The 14,214-nt window shown below is 44.4% G+C and overlaps 1 protein-coding gene across 2 annotated transcripts in view; it reads left to right on the top strand.

The window, feature by feature from the left end:
• Positions 1 to 14,214, top strand: part of AGBL1 (AGBL carboxypeptidase 1) — a 943,700-nt gene that overhangs the window by 126,145 nt on the left and 803,341 nt on the right. For both annotated transcript variants that reach the window (XM_088829673.1, XM_055417758.2), the window contains exon 6: positions 7,394 to 7,431. In XM_088829673.1, coding sequence (XP_088685799.1) covers positions 7,394 to 7,431 — 38 coding nt within the window. The remainder of the gene's footprint in view (positions 1 to 7,393; positions 7,432 to 14,214) is intronic.

Raw genomic sequence — 14,214 nt, 5'->3', positions numbered from 1 at the left:
GCATCAGTCCTTCCAATGAACACCCAGGATTGATCTCCTTTAGAATGGACTGGTTGGATCTCCTTGCAGTCCAAGGGACTCTCAAGAGTCTTCTCAAGCACCACAGTTCAAAGCATCAATTCTTCGGCGATCAGCTTTCTTCACAGTCCAACTCTCACATCCATACATGACCACTGGAAAAACCATAGCCTTGACTAGACAGATCTTTGTTGGCAAAGTAATGTCTCTGCTTTTTAATATACTATCTAGGTTGGTCATAACTTTCCTTCCAAGGAGTAAGCATCTTTTAATATCATTGCTGCAATCAGCATCCGCAGTGATTTTGGAGCCCCCAAAAATAAAGTCTGACACTGTTTCCACTGTTTCCCCATCTATTTGCCATGAAGTGATGGGACCAGATGCCATGATCTTTATTTCCTGAATGTTGAGCTTCAAGCCAAACTTTTCACTCTCCTCTTTCACTTTCATCAAGAAGCTCCTCAGTTCCTCTTCACTTTCTGCCATAAGGGTGGTGTCATCTACATATCTGAGGTTATCGATATTTCTCCTGTCAATCTTGATTCCAGCTTGTGCTTCTTCCAGCCCAGCTGTTATCAGTTAGACCCTATTAAATCTACTTCACTGGTGAGGCTGCTATGAGATTTGGAGTGATCCAGTAAACCCCAGAACACAAGACCACAAAACCAGCAGATCCAAGCTTCAAACTCCAGCCTTTTAATTCCTAATTCAATGACTTAGACCCAGCATTCAAAACCTCTGTGGGTTGGTACCAGATAACTTCTCTATTCTTGTCTCCATGACTACCTTTGAATATCTACATCCACTCAAGCTTCAGCTAAACTGGAAAATGTAGAACCTTGAATTAAGCCCTGGACTCAAGGCAAAGAAGCTGTATTGGCTCTGTGACAGATTAATCGTCTGACCTTGTGCCAGTCACCTACACTGAGAGATGTTTTCGATTTCTTCTAGCACTTTTCATTGCAGTGCCCGAGATTTGTTGCCCTGTGGCTTGTGAGATCTTAGTTCCCCAACTGGCGATTGAATCCCCACCTCCTGCATTGCGAGGTGGATTCTTAACCACTGGAACACCAGGGAAGACACTTCTAGCATTATTTTAAAAGTAGAAAGAGCTGTATGTGATTAGATCTAGAGAGATGTGGACTATTTCAATGCTGACTCTTACTAGCTGCTGGAACTTGGGCAGGTTATTTACTCTTTGTGAACCCCACTGCTGCATGTGTGCAATAGAACTAGTCATTTAACCCTCCAGTATTCCTGGGGAGATTACACATAATGGATGGAGGACACTTAGCATAGCACTTGACATTTATCGGGACTCCCCCAATTATGGTGGTAATTATTAAAGACTATTGTAAAAGTTCAAAATTTATTTCATTTTGAGGAAGTAAATTAAATTGTTGCAATTCTGTGACTTCTGCTAACTCTTGACAAGGGAATATATACATATTTTGCAAAGGTTTAAACTTAGCTTTTTCTGAGGAGGAGAACTGAAGTGACCTGTGACTTCGAGAGGGCTTCCAAGTGGCGCTAGTGGTAACGAACTGGCCTGCAAATTCAGGAGACATAAGAGATGTGAGTTAGATTCCTGGGTCAGGAAGGTCCCCTGGAGGAGGGGATGGCAGCCCTCTCCAGTATTATTGCCTGGAGAATCCCATGAACAGAGGAACTTGGTAGGCTGTGGTCCATAGGGTCGCAGAGTTGGACACGACTGAAGGGACAGCACACCCGCACAAACGTGGCCTCTAGAATCTTGACTGAGTTTTCCCCACATTGTGAAATGGATAGGGTGGAAGCCATCCCATTTCTCCTTTGCCTGTTGTAGTTCTCTGGGAGCAGGAAATTCTGCAAAAATTTATTAAATGACCCATTCAGTGATTACACTCAGGGAGAGTCGGCAGAGGAGGAAATTTTGGCATTTCTAGTTTTAATCCCATGAGGACTGAGCAGTTCAAACCACATGGGATGATGGTATAGGTTTAAACAGAATAGTGGCATCTCAAAAATATAGAACCAGTGAAACTTATCAGAACCATGGGTGCTGAATGTACATGTCCAGCAGGGGGCAGTCTAGAACACCAATTCATTCATTCAATGCTGTGGGCTTGATTTTTTTGGCGTGGAAGTAAGTCACTTTCACTCATCTTCTTACTTGTTTAAACTTTAGCTGCTTGCATTTTTGCTTTTTTGTTGGTTTAACCATTGGTTGGCGAAATAGTTGGTTTTACGTTCTTAGTGTTATGCCAGGGGGTCAGGAGAGAAGCCAAGCACAGAACTCAGACCTAGTGAACCAGTCTTCCAGACATTTAACCACCAGACAGAGCGAACATCCAGAGGCTTTCGGTGACACTCACATGAATGCCTGGATTTCCGCACGACGTGGGGGATCAAACACTTTCTGTTTGCTCATTAGTTCATTAGCTGATTCCAGTCGTTTGCTCTTGTTTAGATCTTATATGGATCCTATACCTTAACCTGCATCTTTACAAACTTAATTTTTTTTTTAGAGGAAATTACTTATATTATCTGCCCAGTAGGCACACGGTGTGTGTATGGGCCTTGAAATAAGGTTTCCTAGATCACTGCTAAGCTTTGCTGCATGAGATGTCTCTGATATATTTTATTCCAGTTCAATTTATTCATTTTCATTAAGGAAGCTAGTTAGGTAACTGCTGAACTGATTTTGCAGTTCCTATTGGGTCACAACCTACAGCTTCCCTGGTGGCTCAGATGGTAAAGAATCTGGGTTTCTGCCACATTGCAGGCTTCTCTGTCAATGGAATTCTTCAGGAAGATCCCTTGGAGAAAGTAATGGCTATAAACTCCAGTGTTCTTGCCTGGAGAATTCCATTGACAGAGAAGCCTGATGGGCCACAGTCCATGGCATGTCAAAGAGTCAGACATGATTGAGCGACTAACAACAACAAACAATTGGGTCACAACCTACAGTTTGAAAAACACTGTGCCTGGAAAATCTAGCGACTTACAGTTTTAAACTGAACCCCCTCTATTTCCTCCCCCTTGACTGTGCGTTTTCTGAGTTTCTTAGGGGTTTCATTCCCTCTAGTTCCGATGTTTCTCTGGACCAGTTCTCTATTCAGCTCTTGATTGAATTTCTTCAAAGATATCCCCTGTTTCTGTGGCTATAACTGGTGTTGCAACTGTAGTGATTCATAAATACACACCCCAACTCTGGATGTCATCCAGAATCCTCAATCTGCTTGCAGTAGCGTTTTGAATAGTTCTGTGTAGCATTGTCCCCATCATCTTGAGCTCAGCAAGTCCCAAATCAAACTCAACATCTTCTCTAAACACCTCAATTTCCCTCCTTCCTGGGTTAATTGTTCTCCCAGTTACCTTGGCTAAAAATTCCAGGCTGTCATTGACTCTTCCCTTTCCTTTGCCCTTTATCTCTGGCCTGTTTATCATCAAATCTTATTGATTCTGTTCCTGGTGAATTTGAGGTTCTTATTTTATAAGAAGTTTGGAGACAAAGTGATAGGTAAAAGTGGATTTATTTAGAGAGAAACATACTCTACAGATAGAGTGTGGAGTCTCACAGAAGGTGCACAAGAGAGGCCTTGAAATATGCTGTGGTTAGTTTTTATGAGCTGGGCAGTTTCATAGGCTGGGCTTCCCTGGGTTGAGAAGATCCTCTGGAGGAGGGCATGGCAACCCACCCCAGTATTCTTGCCTGGGAAATCCCATGGACAGAGGAGCCTGGCGGGCTACAGTTCAAGGGGTTGTATAAGTCAGACACGACTTAGTGACTTCACAACAACAGTAAATTTCACAAGGCAGGGAGGATTATTCTTATTTCATGGGAGGAGTGAGATTTCTAGAAACTGGACCACCGCCCACTTTTCGCCTTTTATGGTTGGCCTCAGAGCTGTCCTGGCTCTGGTGGGTGTGTCACTTAGCTTACACTGATATAGCACACTGAGCGCCTAAAGAGGCTCAAAGCCTATTGGAAATTGAATCCCCTGCCTCCTTGGATCTAGTTGGTTCTAGCCAGTCCTTGTCATGTCTTATGGCTATGCTCTACCCCCTTTCCTCCTGCTTCAATTCTTTGCTCAAATTCTTCCTCTCACTTTTCCATCCTTGACACGATACCCTCTTGATCGAAGAAATGGAATGGCTTCTTATTATCTATGAAATTGTATCTAAACTTGTACTGGATTTTGGTCTCAAACCTGATGTGCATCGTTGCTCTAAATGTGCCCTTTGGTGTATTACAGATTGATCCCTCAATTAGAAAGACAAAGTATTTGTAAAGAAAGAAATATTTTCTGGCTCCTCCGGAATCCGTCTCCCGTCTTTGACTAATGTGGCACTTACCGTGTGTTTTCTGCTGCATCCTGTTACTGTTTGGATCCCTGTTTATTTATTGTGTCATCACACTACTGGCTTCCTGCTGGCTCAGATGGTAAATAATCTGCCTGCAATGAAGGAGACCCAGGTTCAATCGCTGGATCAGGAAGATCCCCTGAAGAAGGAAATGGCAACCACTACAGTATTCTTGTCTGGAGAATCCCATGGACAGGGGAGCTTGGTGGGCTACAGCCTGTGGGGGTCACAAAGAGTTGGACATGACTGAGCAACTAACACTTTCACTTTTCCATGGAGCAATACCCGATAGTGAATCCCCCAAACAAACATGCCATGCAAATCAGAAATGCAGGGTTGCCCCGAGACCTGTCTGTGATCTAAGACTAGGCTAGATATCTTGCTTGGGATACCCCCATTCTTTCTTTTCCTGTTTCTACAGTTTCTTTCTTCTCTACTAACCCTCTTTGATGAACTCAATGTGGCTACTCTTCTTTTGAACCCAAATACTGATTTTCATTTTGTCTCAGCCCAAGCCAGGCCTTCTGTACTGTGGCTCATAGGGTTTCCACACTGACTTGGGATCTCAGCAATGCCTTCAAAGTGCCTCTTTTTAGAGTCACTAAGGTCAGGAACCCATTAGCTGAAACTGCCTGCCTTGGCCAGGCACTTGCATGAGTTATCTTGAAATAAGAGGTCCTGATAATGAACACAGTTCATTATGCCAAAAAAGTAACCAGGAGAATTTGGGAGGGGCTGGAAGGAGGGTGGAGATGCCAGTCCGTGTACCCTACCAACCTCCCAGAATCTTTCTCGATGGAATACATCTTGGCTGAGAGATGCATGCACTGCCAGGAAGGACCCTGAGTCAGAGGAGATATGAATCAAGTAAGATGATTGGCCAGAGACAAGCTCGGCACTAATCCCATTACCATAAAACCCGAGACGGCAAGCCACGTGGCGGAGCAGTTCCCTGGGTCCCCTGCTCTCCACCCAGGCGCCCCTTCCCAATAATGCCTTTTGTTTTGTCAGTACATGTGTCTCCTTGGACAATTCATTTCCAGATGTTAGACAAGAAGGTGTTCCCCTTCCTGCAACACCACTGTGCAGAGTTGAAAAGAGGGTGGCTGAGGAAGCTGAAAATTGATTCAAGGAAACTGTGGTTAGGAAGGAGAAATGACGTAGTCCATTGATGAAAACTAGCCTTGCTTTCTTTACAAGTGTCCTGAAGCTGGGTGGGTCTCACTGGGCTGGAGTCATCCCAAGCATGGATTTGGGCCTTTGAGCATCCGGCTACTGCTTTGCAGGATTCTTTCATAGGTTATGGGGAGCAATCATGTTTCAAGTGCCTAATTTCTATTTTAGTTTAGTTTACTTTTTTACATTTTATTTAGTTTTTATTTTATTTTGTTCATTCCTTTGTTACTATTATTTTTCACCATAGCTCTGTTACTCAATGTAAAAGTGTTAATTGCTCAGGCATATGTGACTCTTTGTGACCCCACAGCCTGTAGCTTCTGTCCATGAAATTCTCCGGGCAAGAATAATGAAGTGGGTAGCCATTCCCTTCTCCAGGAGATCTTCCTGACCCAGGGATTGAATCTGGGTCTCCTACATTGCAGGTAGATTCTTTACCATCTGAGCCACCAGGGAAATAGTACATAATATATTGCAAAGAGAATTGTTCCTTATCAACTGCGCAGAGACCAGGGCAAAGTAAGTGCCAGATAAGCTCTGAAGACCAATGGGTGTGTAAGAAGCAAAGAAGGGAACAGAGATTTCTGGGTCTGGGGCCTCAGTTCAGCTCCCATGTCTATGAAATCTTGGAATAGTGATATATTTTCTTTGGCCTGTTCCCCCAGTTCTCAGAAGGGTGCTGGGAACATATCACTGTTTTTTTTTTGTTGTTCAGTTGCTAAGTCACGTCTGACTCTTCATGACCCCATGGACTGTAACACCCTAGGCTTTCCTGTCTTTCACTGTCTCCTCGGGTTTGCTCAAACTCATGTCCACTGAGTTGGCGATGCCATCCAACCATCTCACCCTCTGTCCTGCCCTTCTCCTCCTGCCTTCAATCTTTCCCAGCATCAGGGTCTTTTTCAATGAGTTGGCTTTTTGCATCAGGTGGCCAAAGAATTAGAGCTTTAGCTTCAGCATCAGTCCTTCCAGTGGTTATTCAGGCTTAATATCCTTTAGGATTGACTAGTTTGATCTCCTTGCTGTCCATGGGACTCTCAAGTGTCTTTTCCAGCCTCACAATTTGAAAGCATTACTGTTGAATAGGCTTTAAGGATAAGTTAGTACGGCTGTACAGAACACTTCTTTTGTTTTTTAAAAAGCAAACCCACTCTCCCTCCCAGAATCACACCACAGAGTCCTCAGTGCCGTGAAGTTTCCCTCTGCCATATGAGTGGGTCATTGTGTGACCTTCCCAGGCACAGGGAGCAGACGGAAGTCACTAAGCCTTGGACCAAAGGCATTTTCATGCTCTGTGCCTCCTCTCGCTGTTGCAAAGGCTGTCAAATTCCTTTATGGAAGAAAACAATGAATTTGGAAGAAAAATGCAATATAGCCTTTTTCTGCCCTAAGGAATCAACTTCATTTTCCAATGTGTGAATGTTTTCGAGTGTGTTCCCTGGGCCCTGAGTGTTTCAAGAAGTCTGCAGTGAACTGCTGCACTCACCCAGCCTCCAAGGCTCACCCCCTCCCAACTTGTTCCACAGGGTCCCCAGGGTTTCCAGGTATAAATCAAGGGCCTGTGAGAGCTCTGGCTGGGAGGAGCGAGTGTGAGGAAGGTGGTGGGAGGTTAGGGAGAGACTCCCAGCGGCAGAAGGGACTCTTGAGACCCATTTGCAAGACAGACGCTTCACTCAGCACGATTTCTCCATTCCTGGCCCTTTAATGGCCAGCAGTAGAATCCAGGGAATGCCTGCTACCTGGTTACTAATGGGGCAGTTAGGTGGCAGCAATGAGCAGGCTGGCCGTGGATCCCTGGCCTGACAAAGACCTTGGAACACTGACTTGACCACTCTTCTTTCTCTTTCCCCAGGGCAGCCGCTGAAGTTCTGGCAGCACTGCTGAAATCCAGTAAGTGCCTCTTTTGGAACATGGTGCTTTCTTTCCCCTCTGAGTTCAGTGAAAGATGCTCTTCTGTCTCCATGGCTCATTTTCAACCTGGAAGGCAATTGAGCCACTCCTGGCTCTTTGGGGTGAGAGGGAGGGTACTGTGGCTGTTCCAAGCTCAGGGCTGCAAGGAGAGATGGATGTGGATGTGCCCGCACATAATACTGCCAACACAAGCCACTCTAACGGGAACACGGTGTCTACTGCAGACCTGAGGAACTCTCCAGCTCCTTCTGATGGGACCAGCAGCCCTTAAGAACTGTTGGAATAAACTGCAGTTTCCAGTCGGATTGTCCTACGTGTGAAAAGTTTATGAGAGCGAGTGGGAAGCCTGACTTTTCCCTTTGATTCAGGACTCAGCTTATGACTGTATTCTTAGGCAGATGGGGTGTTGTAATAGCTCGGCCAGTATAGATACTGATAACCAATTTGTATTAAAAAGTTGGCTCCTTTCTTGGTTACTTGAGTGATTGCAAAAGCATAGCTCTGGGGGTCTGAATAATTTGAGATTTTTCTTTCTTTTTTTTTGCCTCGTAGCCCTGGTCTAATTACATTGGGAGTCAGTTTCATGTGAGCAATATAGTAGAAGGCACCATGCACTTGGGAGGGAAGAAGTCTCAGCTTAATGTTTTTATTCTCCCCTCCCCCTTACCTCTTCATCTATTTTAATTTGTCACCTTGGAAACCAGCTGCTTCAATTGTGATAGTTGTTTCTCTGTAGGGAGCCCGAGGCCTGTGGGTAATAGGTGAGCTTTAATAAAACTTATAAATAAATAAATAAAAAAAAATCACCCCCCATCACCACACATCTGTCTCAGCTCCAAGTGCAGAGAGAGTCGTATCACATAATGCTTCCCTTTGTAGACTGAAAGACTAGCTGACTCTTGGATTCATTTGGTTTATTGGAACGTGATACAGTGTTCAGGTCTATCCACAGGTGCCTGACCTGAAGGGAGAGTGGAGGTGGTTTGATCAGGTGAGGGAGTGAAGAGTGAGCGGTTAGAAAGCCCTCCAGGCAGGAGGGGATGAGAAAGTGTTACCTGCAGGCTATGGGGATATTGCAGAGAAGAAGCCAATTCGATCTCCATATTGGAATATGCTTCTTTGACTTGCTTTTCATTGTTTTTGTTATTATGTTGTTGTTCATTCACTCAGTCGTGTCCAACTTTGTGACCCCAGGGACTGCAGCACGCCAGGCTCCTCTGTCCTTCACCATCTCCTGGAGTTTGCCCAACTCACGTCCACTGAGTCAGTGATGTCATCCAACCATCTCATCCTCTGTCGCCCCCTTCTCCTCCTGCCCTCAATCTCTCCCAGCATCAGGGTCTTTTCCAGTGAATCAGCTCTTCGCATCAGATGGCCAAAGTACTGCAACTTCAACTTCAGCAACAGTCCTTCCAATGAAATTCAGGACTGATTTCCTTGAGGATGGACTGGTTCAATCTTCTTACAATCCAAGGGTCTCTCAAGAGTCTTCTCCAGCACAATTTGAAAACCTCAGTTTTTCAGCACTCAGCCTTCTTTATGGTCCAGCTCTCTCACCTGTACATGAGTACTGGAAAAATCATAGCTTTGACTATACAGACCTTTGTCGGCAAAGTGATGTCTCTACTTTTTAATACGCTGTCTAGATTTGTCATAGGTTTTCTTCCAAGGAGCAAGTGTCTTTTGATTTCACGGCTGCAGTCACAGTCTGCAGTTGGTTTTGGAGCCCAAGAAAATAAAATCTGCCACCGTATCCAGTGCAAATACTGATTGATTCAGATTTGGAGATTAACTGGGCTTCAACACACTAGTCGAGCTTAGCAAATGGAGTGGGCTGTCCTAGGGGCTCAGTTTTAAGAGTTTCTAATGTCTACTCTCTCTCCAGAGCTCAGCTCAGCCATCATTCCCTCTGAAAACATTTCCCTAACTACCAAGACCAGGCTAGATAGATGCCCCCCCTTTACGCACACATAGGCTGTCTCAACTCGGCATTGATTGCACTGCATTGAATTTGCTATTTGCCCACCTCTACCAGCTGATTGCAAGCTCTTTATGGCAAGGGTCATCTTCGCTGAATGCTGTTTTACTTGCATCAGCACAATATAAAGGTTAAAATAAACATTTGTGTGTGTGTGTGTGTGTGTGTGCGCTCAGTTGCTCAGTCATGTTGGACTCTTTGTCACCTCATGGACTGTAGCCCCACCAGGATCCTCTGTCCATGGGATTCTCTAGGCAAGAATACTGGAGTGGGTTGCCATGCTCTTCTCCATGGAATCTTCCTGATCCATGGATCTTCACAATGCATGTCTCCTTCTTCTCCTCTATTGGCTGGTGAATTCTTTACCACTGAGCCACCTGGGAGGCCCCAAGTATTTGTGTACCAAATGTTGAAATGAATGAATGATTTCTGATATTTACATGTATGAAAACGGCAATACCATCCTCTACTACCCTATTCTACTGAATGCAATAGAACCAATGATCTTAGTTCTCATGTCTGTTTAACTATAAAGATAGACTGTCAGGGAAGTGATAACCTGCCATCTTCTGCATATAAAACAGGGTTTTTTTTTTCCCCGTTAGAAGGATGTATAGGGCTATTTGCTAATTCTTCTGAGCTGTCCACATACATTTTGTCTGAATCTTACCTCCATCCTATCACAGTTGGATGAGAACTTCTCTAAAGTTCTTTCTGCCATTAATCAATCTTACAGTTTACCAAGGTTTTTCAGCCTTGACACTCTTGGCATTTTGAATTGGATAATTCTGAGTTCTTGAGGCTTCTCCTGTGTATTTCAGAATGTTTAGCGGCATCCCTGGCCTCAACTCACCAGATGCCAGGTGCACTCCCAGTTGTAATGAACAAAACTGTCTTTACACAATGGTAATATCCCCTAGCATGTCAAAATTGCCTCCTTCTGAGAATCGCTGATGTATATATGACTATATAGGAGCTGGAGCTCATTCAGGATTTCAAATGATCTCTCCTAAATACCTTTATTGGTATTTTATAGAAGGGCTTGTTTTGTCTTGCATGGTTGTTTAGTTGCAACAGTCATGTCCAACTCTTTGTAGCCCACCAGGCTCCTCTGTCCATGGGATTTCCCAGGCAAGAATACTGGAGTGGGTTGCCATTCCCTTCTCCAGGGAATCCTTCTGACCCAGGAATCAAACTCTGCATTTTCTGCATTGGCAGGTAGATTCTTTACCATTGAGGCACCAGGGAAGCCCTTCCATTATTGATCTTAAATTCCCCAGCACTGGCTTCATTCCTGTGGATTCAAATGAGGTAGGAATACGAATGGCAGAAAGTCGTTATGAACATGCAGAAGTTACTTGGGAGGGAACACGTTCTAGAGCTTTAGAGAATCTTAGCACAAGGAGGGCAGAAAGTTCTACTACAAGTGCCAATTCCCATGTGTGGGTAGAAGGATTCTGAGATCATATTTGAGCTCAGCAGGAAAGAGGACTGTGTTTTTATCTTTTTTTTAAATTGAGGTATAGTTAGTGTACAATATTATACAGATCACAAGTGTACAAGTGACTCACAATTTTTAGAGGTTATATTCCATTTATAGTTATTATAAAATATTGGCTATATTCCCTGTGTTGTACAATATGTCCTTGTAGCTTATTTCATACCTAATAGTTTTCAGCTCTTAATCCTGTACCCTTACGTTGCGCCTATCCGCTTCCCTCTCCCCACTGTTAAGCACTAGTTTGTTCTGTCTGTAAATCTGCTTCTTTGTGTTATATTCACTGGTTTGTTGTATTTTTTGATTTCCCTGTAAGTGATAGCATATAGCATTTGTCTTTCTCTGACTTATTCACTTAGCACAACGCCCCCTAATTCTATAGATGATGTGGAAAACAGTAAAATGCCCTTCCCTTTTAATGGCCGCATAGTATTCCATCATGTCTGCATATACTACGCTCCTTTATCCATTTATCTGTTGTTAGAGACTTAGGTTTCTTCCATATCTTAGCAATCACTGGTAATGCTGCTCTGAATACTGGAATGGATGTATGTCTTGGAATTGGCTTTGGTTCTTTCAGACACACACCCAGGAGTTGAATTGGTAGGTCATATGGTAGCTCTAGTTTTTGTTTCTGAGAAGCCTCCATGCTTCTTTCCACTGTGGCTGCACCGTTCACATTCCCACCAACAACGTGGGAAGGCTCAAGAGGGCTGTGTTTCAACAGCAGGGTCTTCCATGGATTTGGGCAGGAGCAGTCGCCATCTTTGTTCTGCCAGCCTAAGCATTGTGGTGTGCCATGTGAGGTCTGAATGTGTGTGCTGCTGCTGCATTTAGGCTGGCTGGAATACTGCAGGGAAGACGGTTGTCATGGAATTCTGCAGTTGTCTTCAAATGCCTTCTTGCATAGTTAAGATTTGACATGGACTGTTAATTTGGGTCCCAGATGAGATTGTTTCCACTGAACCTAAATGCAGGAAGCTAATTTTTGTCTAAAATTCAAATCCTCACCATGTGACACTGTATCTGGAATATTTCCATGAACATTTATCTCTTGAAAGCACACTCTTTTTAGCTGGTGGTTATTCTGGCCTTCATACTTATACCTATCAGAATAAAAGCCATCCTTCTTAGTATATCTCTATAATTTCATCATGGGGCTTCCCTAGTGGCTCAGTGGTAAAGAATCCTCCTTTGAGACCGTGGGGGTTGCAAAGAGTCAGACAGGACTTAGTGACTGAACAGCAACAACAACATGATTGTGTCACAAAAGGAGAATATTTCCTAGTCAAAATAGAGCCCAAAGGACACATCTACTGCCTTGCGGATAGTAAACACGGGTGGACTTGGCAATCTGCAGTCACAAAGTCTTATCAGTAGTAAGTGACGCGAGGTAACCCCCACCAGTAACAGAGTAGGGCTGGGGGATCTGGGAGCCTGGAGCCCCCCACTGTAACAAAGAAAGCCAGAGAACACCAGTTTGCATTAGGACAGTTTTGTTATTTTGTTTCAGCTCTTTTTTTCCATCAAGTAGCTTCCGCATGGGAGAGGGCAGTGGCAGCGCACTCCAGTGCTCTTGCCTGGAAAATCCCTTGGATGGAGGAGCCTGGTGGGCTGCAGTCCATGGGGTCGCAAAGAGTCTGACACGACTGAGTGACTTCACTTTCACTTTTCACTTTCATGCGTTGGAGAAGGAAATGGTAACTCACTCTAGTGTTCCTGCCTGGAGAATCCCAGGGACGGGGGAGCCTGGTGGGCTGCCATCTATGGGGTTGCACAGAGTTGGACATGACTGAAGCGACTTAGCAGCAGCAGCAGCTTCTGCATGAGAAGCCAAAGAAGGGAAGGTCGCTGGTAGGCAGAGACGAACGAACCAAAAGACAGCTCTCGTCTCTTTCTCTCTCTAAGCAACAGCGGGCAAAATAAACGTGGAAGTTCTAGGCATTTTCCCCAATAACTTCTGAAATTTAGAATCCTAATAATTAAGGTCATTGCTCATCCAAGGGTCCCTTTTGTGTGTACATGGAATGCTCTAATCCAGAGCCCATGCCTTCATTCTATCAGCTCCCTCTTTCTACCCACACATGTGCAAACGCAAACTCTTCCTGTAGTGAAAGTTTTACCCTTTTATGCTTTATCCTACACAAAAACATTTAGCTTTTTATCCCCAAAACTTAATAAAGGTTTAGTTAAGAAATAAGGCTTCTATGGCAGGCAATTATTTTTCTCCAGTAAATCAAAACAATGCATGGTCCTTTGTCCTATCCCTTTTTAAATTTTTATTAATTTATTGAAGTATAGTTGGCTTAACAATGTTGTGTTACTTTCTGCTGTACGGCAAGGTGTCTCACTTATATATATTCTTTTTTATATTATTTTCCATTATGGTTTATCTCAGAATATTGAGTATTTTGTGCTAAACAGTAGGACCTTGTTTACCCAACATAGTTTGCGTCTCCTAACCCCAAACTCCCACTCCACGCCTCTCCCATTCTCCGTCGTCTTTGGCAACTGCTCTGTTCTCTGTGTCCATGTGTGTGTGTGTGTTTGCTCAGTCCTGTCTGATTCTTTTGTGACCCCATGGACAGTAGCCTGCCAAGCTCCTCTGTCCATGGGATTTCCCAGGCAGGAATACTGGAGTGGGCTGCTGTTTCCTTCTCCAGGGCATCTTCCCAACCCAGGGATCGAACCCCAGTCTCCTGGATTGGCAGGCAGATTCTTTACCACTGAGTTACCAGGGAATTTTCCAGGTAGTATGTACCCTGACATCCTTCCATGAGCATTAGTTATAAATGGAGTTCGGATAAGTGGAGGCCCTGGCAGGGATACTTGGCATGAGCGTGTGCTGTGGGATTCTTTCTGATCTGCACCGGCTCCAGTGGTGAGTCTTCACGTGATGCCTTGGCAGTCACCTTGCTGCCCAGCTTTAAAGGTCACATTCTCACAACAAGGAAATGCTTGAAGCACTTTTTGGTTCAGGCCCTACATCTTATTTATTTATTTTAAAATTCTTAATGGGTTGTGTAGCATGCAGGATCTTAGTTCCCCAACAAGGGATTGAACCCATGCCCTCTGCAGTGGAAGCATGGTGTTTTAACCACTGGACAGCCAGGGAGGTCCCAGGCCCTATGTCTTGATAAGAGGGTGATGGTTCTGCTTCAGACCACTCTCCAGCTTCAGAGTTTTCATTTAGAGGACTCTGGGCGTTTGCATAAGAGTTTGCAGCAGTTTGGGGCAATGGGGAGGGTGCTTGAAATGGGAAAGTGAGTTAGTGGAGGGATGGCGA

Source organism: Moschus berezovskii, chromosome 21, assembly GCF_049115385.1.
Source record: "Moschus berezovskii isolate FMDL1 chromosome 21, NW_MosBer_1.0, whole genome shotgun sequence".
Classification (NCBI taxonomy): Eukaryota; Metazoa; Chordata; class Mammalia; order Artiodactyla; family Moschidae; genus Moschus; species Moschus berezovskii.
This window is presented reverse-complemented; position numbering and strand designations above follow the sequence as displayed.